This window comes from Scylla paramamosain, chromosome 42 (genome assembly GCF_035594125.1).
Source record: "Scylla paramamosain isolate STU-SP2022 chromosome 42, ASM3559412v1, whole genome shotgun sequence".
Taxonomy (NCBI): domain Eukaryota; kingdom Metazoa; phylum Arthropoda; class Malacostraca; order Decapoda; family Portunidae; genus Scylla; species Scylla paramamosain.
The window spans coordinates 5,271,375-5,282,500 of NC_087192.1; the positions used below are offsets into that span (position 1 = coordinate 5,271,375).

Genomic DNA, 11,126 nt, shown 5'->3' on the forward strand with positions numbered 1-11,126 from the left:
AACAAGGGGGAAGAGAAAGAAAAGGAACAAGAAATTGAAGGCGTCAAAACAAGAACAGGTATCACCACTGGCCACTCAGTTACCTGGGAAGACGCTCTCTGCTGCAGGAGGAGACGGTGGAGGTGACGGAGGTGTTGGAGGCGGAGCGGCGCGGGCGGAAGGAATCGCCGCGGTTCACCACTCCGCCGCGGGAGGTGACGCTAAACTGACGCAGGCGACACACACCCGTCTGGGGGAGAGGGACGGGAGGCGCTGGATTAATACTGTGTCTGAGGGATTAGTATTGTGTGTGCTTGATTAGTACATTGTCTGCTCGATTTGTACTTTGCGTGATCTGTGTAAAGTGTACTCGATCTATGCGTGATTTGTAGTGTATATTACGGACATTTTTTCCTGTAATTTTGGTATCTGCAGTACTCGGTCAGTAGTGAGACAGTCATCTGATTGACCTGCATAGCCTCGCCCCGTCTTATGCATGGAAAAATTTTTCTTACCATTCCCACCAGAAATTTTACTTGTAAGGTAACGAACCATTAAGTTTTGTACCTGTATCATCTAATATCTTATAAACAGGGAGGTACGAAAACAGTCAACACGAAGTCCGTCCGCCGCAATTTTAAAACAAGGAAATACGTGAACCTGTAAGGGAATGAGAGCCTCTGCCAGTGAGTGTTGCCTTGATCGCGTGTCCTCTGACGACAAAATTTGTGGGTCAGATTTCGTGACGCTGAGGACGTTGTAGAGATAAGGAGCGGGAGGACGGAAAGTGGATGGTAGAGGGGAGATAGTAAAAATGGAAGGAAAGGTAAGGGAAGGAAGTTGAGGGGGAAGAAAGGGAAGAAAAAAAAAAGGGAGAGAGAGTAATTTCGCTGCGCCGTTTCTTTAACTTTAGTAATCGTGAATGACAATATTAAACAACACGTTCTTTTTTTATTTTGTGCTTGAATTGCGATTTACTGTCTGTTGTCCTTTGTTATTTTCTAAGTCAGTTTTTCCCTTTTAACTTTCAGTGGTATACGTACATTCATGAATTGTAATAATCCAGATTTGTAACTGTCTTGGAAAAAGATCATTGATTATTATTATTATTATTATTATTATTATTATTATTATTATTGTTATTATTATTATTATTATTGTCGTCATTTGCCAGACATATCCACCTACACAACATTCCCATTGCTACATTTCACCTTACGTCCGTCGCAAACAACGAATGAAAACATACCATTGTCTAATACAGCGAATGTTAATCACGGAGACGGGGACGTGACCACCACTAGGAGCGAAATGGCCGGCAGGGTAGTGGGCGTGGGCGGTGGTTGAAGGGGGAGATCCCAAGGGAAGGAAGGGGAAGTCCCAAGCCGCGGGTCAGTGGATAGACTTATGGGGTGTGACGCGTGGTGGAGGAGGAGGGGGAGAGATGGGGAGCCAAGAAGATGGTGGTGGTGATGATGATGATGATGATTAAGAGGAGGAGGAGGAGAAGAAGAGAGAGAGAGGAGGAGGAGGAGAGCGAGAAGGAAATGGAGATAGAAGAGAAAGATGATGATAATGATGATGATGATGATGATGATGATGATGATGATGATAAAGAGGAGGGGGAACGATGAGGAGAAGGAGGAGGAGAAGAAGGAAGAGGAGGCGGCGCAAGAAGAGAAGGAGAAAGAGGAGGACAAGGAAAAGAAGGAGAAAGACGAGGAGAAAGCGGAGAAGGGAGAAAAGGATAAGGAGGAGTAGAAAGAAGATAATTAAAAGAGAAGTGAGAAAGAAAAGGAAGAGGGAAATGATAAGGATAAGAATAAAGACGAAGAGGAAGATGAAAGGTACAAGGAGAAAGAAGAAGCAAAGGAGGAGGAAGAGAAGGAGAAAGAAAACAATGACGGTAATGAGAAAGACGAAGAGGAGAATGGAGATCAGGAGAAGGATCAATAGGCAGAGAAGATGAAAGAGAAAGAGGAAGAAGAGGAGAAGGAGGAGGAAGAAAAGGAGGGAAGAGGTGAAGGAAAGCCAATTTTGTTTAAATCCCTAAATTAGCACTATAATGACAATATACTTCAAAATATAAGCTAATACTCTCACGCAAATTACTGAAATGGATCCTGCATTTATGGGAGGGATTACTGCTAACACAATTACGTGGTGGCATTGAATGAAAGCATGTCTAGATTGTATTAATGGATCAAGCAATCAGACTCATTCACCCTCTGACGCTTGCTAATCAAATGCATCGCCAGAAGGGAGAGGAGAAGAGAAGAGAAGATAAGTAGAAGTAGAAGAGAAGAGGAGGGAGATAGAAGGTAGGGAATCATGCAGACAAAAGTTAATGATAGCTACGTAACTCAGATCAAATGATGGTTAGTCGCTGTACTTTTGGAATGGATGAGGTAAAATTAGTTTAGGTTAAGTTAGCTTATTGAATTAGATTAGGTAACGTAACTTCGTATTCCCTCCAGTGCTGTGGTCGCCTTTGTTAACGCTCAGAGCACACACACACACACACACACACACACACACACACACACACACACACACACACACACACACACACACACACACACACACACACACACACAATAAGAATACATTCCTCATATCCTCTGCTGCACAATTAAGAGAGGCTGCAAGCAAGTCACGCAGAGAGAGAGAGAGAGAGAGAGAGAGAGAGAGAGAAAGGAGAGAGAGAGAGAGAGAGAGAGAGAGAGAGAGAGAGAGAGAGAGAGAGATAGTACGTCATATGAATGGAATAGTAAGGACAGCACGATATGAAGATACAGCTGGACATCTGCTGCAAATAAGAGAAAATAGAAAGACTTGGCGTTCTTTAGTCACCAAAGTCTAGAGGGCACGGCACTTTGATCGGTAGACATTACAAAGGTAAGTAGGTGATTATATATAAAAAAAGTAGAAGTACAGTTGAAGGTGCTGACTTTGCTACAACCAGCTTAACCCAGAAAAAAAAGAATCAAAATAAAGAAATCTATCTATGTAGCTATCGATTTACCTTACTATCTATCTACATATCTATCTATCTATCTGCCTATATACCAAGCCGTCAACCCCACACGGGAAGGCCCGGACAGAGATCATCGCATACTCACACACAAACAAAAATAAATAAATTAATAAAAACAACAGCTGGATGTGACTGAATATGGAACCCACAAACTAAATAAGCCATTGATCGCCATCTGAAATTAATAGTTATGCTAAATAGCCTCCACATATCACACCACCACATGGCTGAGCTGCTAAAAAAAATACTCTTAATTGATTCCTGAATGCATTAATTACTTTCGTACCCTGATGGGTCGAGGCTTCATTCTGGTAGGGTTCGTTCATTTCAGGGTTCGGTGAGTCGTTAAGAAAATAAATAGAAAACCTCTCTCTCTCTCTCTCTCTCTCTCTCTCTCTCTCTCTCTCATGACCCAGTATCAAGGCTCTGTGACCTTTACAAAAAAAAAAAAAAAAGAGAAAGAGGGAAAAAAGTAAAAGTAGGATCTCGTGGCCTTAATCCCCCCTCACACACACACACACACACACAGAGAGAGAGAGAGAGAGAGAGAGAGAGAGAGAGAGAGAGAGAGAGAGAGAGAGAGAGAGAGAGAGAGAGAGAGAGAGAATTCCACGTGCAATCCATTTTTTTGTATATGTTGTTTGTGGAAAGTATTTGCTAATGTGTGTGTGTGTGTGTGTGTGTGTGTGTGTGTGTGTGTGTGTGTGTGTGTGTGTGTGTGTGTGTGTGTGTGTGTTTAGCTTGTATGTAGTCTTTAAAAAAAAAACACACACACACACACACACACACACACACACACACACACACACACACACACACACACACACACACACACAGAGAGAGAGAGAGAGAGAGAGAGAGAGAGAGAGAGAGAGAGAGAGAGAGAGAGAGAGAGAGAGAGAGAGAGAGAGAGAGAGACCGTAATAAGTAAATGCACATTTTTTTTTTCACTCTTTTTGAAGCTTTTGTACCTGAAATAGAACAATCTTGTGATAATATCTTTCCATATTTCTTTGTTTCCTTCTTCAGACTCCCCACAGTATTTTTTCCTCTCTTTCCTATCTTTTCTTCGTCTCCCCCTTCTTGTTCTTTACTCTTTCATTTTACTCTATCCTCCTCCTCCTCCTCCTCTCCGTGCCTCGCTTTCCACTGCTCGTAAAGTCCGTCTGCTTGTTTGTCTATATTCATAACAACACACAGATACTTGATAACCTCCCTTACTTTTCCCTACACAAACTTTGCCTCTATATCCAGACAAACTTTTTTTTTCCCCTCTCCACCAATACATCTTTCTTTTGCTTCCTTGCTCTTCCTCCCACTCCATCATTTCATTCACTATTTTTCTCATTTTGCTGTTCCTTCTTTTTTTCCCAGCACTTAACGTTAATTGTTCTTATCATAACTCTTTTTTTCAAACGCTCAAAGGTTTTTTTTTTTAATTACTTGCCGCTTTCGACATGCTTATCTTTAGTATTGTAGCTAAATGTTGCTTTTTATTTTTTTTTCTGTTTGTTCATTTATTTATCTCTTTATATATTTGCCTGTGTTTGTTTCTGTTTGTCTGTCTGTCTGTCTGTCTTTCTGTATGTATGCATGTATGTACGTGTGTCTGTCTGTTTGTCTATCCATCTACCCATCTGTCTATCAATGTGTCTGTATATTTGTCTATTGGTCTGTCTATGTACTGTATCTATTTATCTATCAATCTGTACTTCTTTCTTTTTATTTATCTATCTATCTTTCTACCTACTCTGTGTAACTTTGTTCATCTATTTAAGTATGTATGTACGTATGTATGTACGAATGCATGTATGTACGTATGTATATATGTATGTATCTATCTCTGTCTATATATCTGTCTATCTATCTCTGACAACTGGCCCTATGACCTCCTCCAATCTAATGGCTATCACTAAAACCTCTTCATTTATTCCTGTCCCTGCATCCCCTCCTAACATCTCTCTCTCTCTCTCTCTCTCTCTCTCTCTCTCTCTCTCTCTCTCTCTCTCTCTCTCTCTCTCTCTCTCTCTCTCTCTCTCTCTCTCTCTCTCTCTCTCTCTCTCTCTCTCTCTCTCTCTCACACACATCCTCGTACACTCATGAATTGTTGCTGCTGTTGTTGTTGTTGTGTATGTTCTGCTTCCCACGGTTGCTGCACTCTTCACCTGCGCTCCCCTGCTCTCACCTGCACCCTCTGTTTAGGTACAAGGCTTCCTGCTCACTCGGACACGTGTTCTGATGTGGCCACTTTTCTAATTCTGGCACTATTTTACCATTCCTCTCGGTGATTTCTTCAGTCACTTCAGTGATATATATTTTTTACAGTATCTTTAACTTTTAAGCTATTTTTTTGTATATTTATAGTGTCTGAGAAATATTTCTGCAACCTTTCTTCGTGTCTAGTTCAATTATTTGTAGTGGTCTGAGTGTTGATGAATGGGCAGCCGTATCAGAGAAAGGGTTTGTTAAAAGTAGATCACGAATTTGCCTCTGAATCCACAGTCTTGTCCTTTTCATGTATATATTTTCATGCTGGATTTATTTATTTATTTTTATATTTCTTAGGTGGATATTTGTCTTGTCTTATAAATTCTAGCCATTAGTCTTTTTCTTTTTATTCATATGCTGTGTTCGGTGGATTGTTCTCTCTCTCTCTCTCTCTCTCTCTCTCTCTCTCTCTCTCTCTCTCTCTCTCTCTCTCTCTCTCTCTCTCTCTCTCTCTCTCTCTCTCTCTCTCTTTTCTATTTCTGTGTCCCAACCTCTGACTTGCGTGTGGAATGAATCAGGAAGTCTCTCGCCACTCACACCTTGCTAGTCACGGCCACTTGGCTCTCCCTCACTTGGCGCCCGAGTCAAGATCTTCCTCAATATTAACCTCGTTGGAAACCCGACAAAGGATGGAGTCTTGCTAATTGCATATGAAAGAGAACACGACGCTACACACACACACACACACACACACACACACACACACACACACACACACACACACACACACACACACACACACACACACACACACACACACACACACACACACACGTTGTCTTTCTGTGTGTGTGTGTGTGTGTGTGTGTGTGTGTGTGTGTGTGTGTGTCATGATAGTAGTGATATTTTACAGTTTATTAGGTTTTTTAGTCAACTGAATGGAAAATTATTTTGATGGAATTGTTAAGAGTAAAAAGGCTGAATATAAAAAAAATAAATAAATGAATAGAAAAAATGAACTAGCATTGATATAGGTATGGTCTATGTGTGTGTGTGTGTGTGTGTGTGTGTGTGTGTGTGTGTGTGTGTGTGTGTGTGTGTGATGGAGGAACTATTTTTTTTTATTGTTGTGACTTCCGTATTCTATTTGACGACAGCGCCCTTGAAAACCAGAGGGAAAAATTGGACTTAAAAAACTTTCATATCTATTGAATTTCTGGCAAAGAGATTTGAAACATTTTCCAAGTTTCGGCGCGTCCTGAATGAGGGTGCCCGAGGAGCCTGTCAGCCGTACTTCCCCGATGTTGTAGGGCCGCGACTGTGCGAAGTTAGTCACCCCGTCAAAAAATATGTCCCGGGAAGACGCTTTCCTCAGAGTTACGTGCCTTTTCTCACACAGACTTACTGGAAATGTAAAATCGTACCGTCATTTCTTCCTTCTCATAACAGTTTATTGACTGATGAAAAAAAAAATCAGGAATGGTTGTATCCTCTTTTGATTATCAGCATTTGTGTATAGTTATTTTGACGAAAGAATGTTGCTGTGTTGTCTGTGAAATGTGTTAGTAGAACAACTGAGTGACGAACATCAACATGGCACAGTACATTTGTTTCAAGATTTCCCCTGGTCGTATCTGTCTTTAAAATGTAATTAAGTTGAGAGAAGGAAACTATAATTACATATACATTTATAACAAATAATATATGGAAACTCACAAACACAGACCAGTTAAATGTGTTGTGTTCCTGGCATATACTTTGGTGGAATGACCCATTTCAACAACAACGACCACTGTTCTCTCACTCACCACTCTTCCCATTCAAACACTCGAGATCCAATCCACACACTTAAGCTTTGGAACTCCACCCCATCACCCACACCTTAAACCTAACATTCCTATTCCCACGCAAACAAATCCTTCTCTCTCAGGTGTTTCTCTGCAAACATATCTTTCCCTTTCTAATATTCCCTCCTCCCCTCCACTCCTGCGTAGACTCCCTAGATGGCACTCAGATATCCCTCATCATCACTGGCTGTCTCTATCACCATCATCACTACATCACCCTGAATACAGTGCAAGACAAAAGCCTCTTGAATCTCCCCTTCTAATATCTGTTAGCGGACTTACTCTAAACTCCACCAGCAAAACGTGTATCTCATCTTTCCATCCCTAGTGCTTTCTTTTCATCTCTAATCCCACGCAAATACCCTTCTTTCCAAAAAATCACCATTAATCCTGCACACCCACATGTAAACCCACTTGCCAGTCTTCAGACCCTGCTTATAAAACATCCCTTGCTTTTGAATTCACACTCTGATCCCCTCTCAGCCAGCCGCTCCCTCTCAAGCATTCATTAGCATACTCACACCCGGGTCTGCGCTGCTGTTTCGACGTCTCGGGGAGTCTGTGGTGAAGGGCTCGTGGCCAGGGGAGGTGGGGCCCGACCTGATGAACGCGGCAGAAGGGGTGGTGCTGCGCCCGAGGTCGTGGCTGGAGCTCCTCACCGTGGGGTCGTACTGCGGGCTGGTGGCGTCAGGGTCGTGCTCAGATTCGTCAAAGCTGCTGCAGATGCTGACGTCGCCACTGCCGCCGCCGTCCTCACCGCGGTGGTGGCGCTGGCTCATGTCCGACAGGTACCTGCACACACACACACACACACACATAGGGGAAGAATGATTCATGTTAGTCGGTCCAGTTTAAACTAGTGAACTCAAAACACACAAACACACACACACACACACACACACACACACACACACACACACACACACACACACACACACACACACACACACACACACACTTCGAAAACAAGAGGAACGAGAGAAAGAAAAATAAGAGAGAGAAACTAGAGAATCTTCTGAGCTCCATCATCACTGAATGAGAGAGAGAGAGAGAGAGAGAGAGAGAGAGAGAGAGAGAGAGAGAGAGAGAGAGAGAGAGAGAGAGAGACTAATTTCAAAAGAGCAAAACCTGTCAAAAGGGAAAGAGGGAGAAGGGGAAGACGAGGAAGAGGAGGAAGAGGAGGAGGAGGAAAAGGAGGTGAAAGAAGAGGAGGCAGGAGTAATAGATTAGGAAAAAGTATCGGCGAAAAATCGGAGGGGAGGAAGAAAAATGAGAGAAACTGTGAGGTAAGGGGAAGCAGGAGGAGGAGGAGGAGGAGGAGGAGGAGGAGGGTAAGTAGGATAGGAAGAGGAAGAGGAAGACGAGTGGAGGACGGAAGAGGAAATACTGCAAAAATATGGAAAGCAGCCAAACGAGTAGAGAGGGAGGGAAGGAGGGAGAATGGGAGGGAGAGGGGGAGAGGACGTGAACGAAAGAAGAGGAGAAAGGCGAAGGAATTAAGAAGCAGGGGAAGGGAAAGTCGATAGTAACGGGAAGAGACAAAATTCATGAAAGAGGGAGAAAGGAAAGAGTGAAGATTGGGACGAAGCGAGGGAGAGAGAGAGAGAGAGAGAGAGAGAGAGAGAGAGAGAGAGAGAGAGAGAGAGAGAGAGAGAGAGAAATCACGAAAATTTAGTGGATGGCAGAAAAGAAAGAAAATATGTTGAAAAAGAAAATGATGATAAAAGATGGAAGGGAGGAAACCAGAGACGATAAAAGAGATGGGAGAGAGAGAGAGAGAGAGAGAGAGAGAGAGAGAGAGAGAGAGAGAGAGAGAGAGAGAGAGAGAGAGAGAGAGAGAGAGAGAGAGAGAGAGAATAGGCGAGGGGACGAGAATGGAAAAGAGTTGAGAAAATAATGATGTAGTTATGATGCGGCAGGTGCAGAGGAGAGAGAGAGAGAGAGAGAGAGAGAGAGAGAGAGAGAGAGAGAGAGAGAGAGAGAGAGAGAGAGAGAGAGAGAGAGAGAGAGAAAGGAAATTAAAATAGCAAAAATCTCTTAAAAGGTTGGAAAATATTCAAGGAAAGGAAGGAGATAATGAATTTTTTACGAGATAATGACAGTTTTGGGGTACAGATGAGAGAGAGAGAGAGAGAGAGAGAGAGAGAGAGAGAGAGAGAGAGAGAGAGAGAGAGAGAGAGAGAGAGAGAGAGAGATTCACCATAATGCACAATACCTGTCATCCTTTGTGACTTCTTTTTCTCTTCTTTTCTCTCGCCTTCATTCAATCCTCATCTTATCCTCTCCTCCCCCCTTCTCTCCCTTCTTCTTCCCTCCCTCCCTCCTCGCTTTCTCCCTACTTCCTACGCTGTCTCCCTCCTTTGTTTTCTTCTTTTGTTCATTCCTTCTTTAGTTACTCCTTTTATTTAATGTATTTCATGAAGATAAGCTATTCTTGACATTTACTGTGTGTGTGTGTGTGTGTGTGTGTGTGTGTGTGTGTGTGTGTGTGTGTGTGTGTGTGTGTGAAGAAAATCAGTGAGGATGTAAAAGTTAGGTAAAGGAAAAAAATTCAAAGAAGAAGGAGAAAGAAAAGAAGAAGAAAGAAAAAGAAGAAGAGCAAGAAGAAAAAAAGAAGTAAAAGAAAGAGAAAGAAGAAGAACAACAACAACTTTAACAACAACAACAAACACCACCACCACCGCCACCACCACCAGCAAAACAACAAGATGAAAAAGAAGAGAAAGAAAAGAAGGGAGATAAAAATATATATCACGCCAGTAACAAAAGAAAGGAGAAAAATGGATCCAATAGACAAGAAAAACGCCTTAATTTTCGCCCGTAAGCGCCTGTGATTCTTTTTACCTTTTTATTTATTTTTTTATTCTGTGTCATTAGCAGCGCACCTCAAGATATGAGAGAGAGAGAGAGAGAGAGAGAGAGAGAGAGAGAGAGAGAGAGAGAGAGAGAGAGAGAGAGAGACGCTCCTCCTTTTTCTCTAAACCCCCCCGTCTTTCGTGGTCTAATTAATAAGCAGGATAAGAAATGGATGTGAGAAATGATAAAAATTTTAAATATTTGAGTCTGCAGTGATCTTACGTTACATTTGTCAGAACACCCCCTCTCTCTCTCTCTCTCTCTCTCTCTCTCTCTCTCTCTCTCTCTCTCTCTCTCTCTCTCTCTCTCTCTCTCTCATATCTTGAGGTGCGCTGCCAATGACGTAAGACAAATTTAAATTACATCATTCACTTTAGATCGAGCCAGAGAGAGAGAGAGAGAGAGAGAGAGAGAGAGAGAGAGAGAGAGAGAGAGAGAGAGAGCAAAAGAAAGTAAGAAAATAAGGGAAGCTGCAAGAAACCATCAGGCCTACACGTGGCAGAGAGAGAGAGAGAGAGAGAGAGAGAGAGAGAGAGAGAGAGAGAGAGAGAGAGAGAGAGAGAGAGAGAGGAGTTTATTATGTTGGATAAGGTGAATACAGATGCCTCGGGAGTGGGGTACGGGGGGGGGTGTGAGTCGGTTTATTAAAGCGTACGACAACAGCGAGAGACGACCGGCAGGAACAGCAGCGGGAGATAAACACGTCTTTGTCATATAATTGATGTGATGAAGAGAAGGGAAGAGAAGGGAAGGGAAGGGAAGGGAAGGGAGTGGGAGATGTTATGAGAGACTGAGAGTGACAGAGAAAGCGACAAGGATGAGGGAGAGATGGGGCAGGGGAGTGAATATAGAAACGGGTAGTGAGAGAAGCTATGACGGACTTAGACGAAAAATTTTAAAGCAGTTATGGAGATAGGACAGGGGAAGGGGAGTGAAGGATGGAAGAGGGAGGACGAAGGAGTTAGGAGACAGCAATGGGAAAGCTGATGGTTGAATGTTAGATGGGAGGGAAGGGAAGGGAAGGGAGAGGGATGGTTTATGGAGGAGGGATGGATGAGGAATGGGAACAAGTGAGGGAGGGGAGGAATCGTAAAAATGTATGTAGGAAAAGATAGGAGGCATAAGGCAGAATAATGATAGAAGAAAGGGGAGGGATGCAAGAACGAAAACACAGAGAGAGAGAGAGAGAGAGAGAGAGA

At 42.8% G+C, this 11,126-nt stretch overlaps 1 protein-coding gene and 1 long non-coding RNA gene across 7 annotated transcripts in view; one reads left to right on the top strand and one right to left on the bottom strand.

The window, feature by feature from the left end:
• The window catches only part of LOC135093295 (GTP-binding protein REM 2-like), a 56,775-nt gene that overhangs the window by 16,836 nt on the left and 28,813 nt on the right, over positions 1-11,126 (bottom strand). For all 5 annotated transcript variants that reach the window (XM_063992426.1, XM_063992425.1, XM_063992428.1 and 2 more), the window contains exons 3-4: positions 7,593-7,863; positions 84-229 (exon numbers count right to left, since the gene is read on the bottom strand). In XM_063992426.1, the coding sequence (XP_063848496.1) occupies positions 84-229; positions 7,593-7,863 (417 nt within the window). The remainder of the gene's footprint in view (positions 1-83; positions 230-7,592; positions 7,864-11,126) is intronic.
• The window catches only part of LOC135093298 (uncharacterized), a 116,547-nt gene that overhangs the window by 10,017 nt on the left and 95,404 nt on the right, over positions 1-11,126 (top strand). The gene's annotated exons all lie outside the window — the stretch shown is intronic.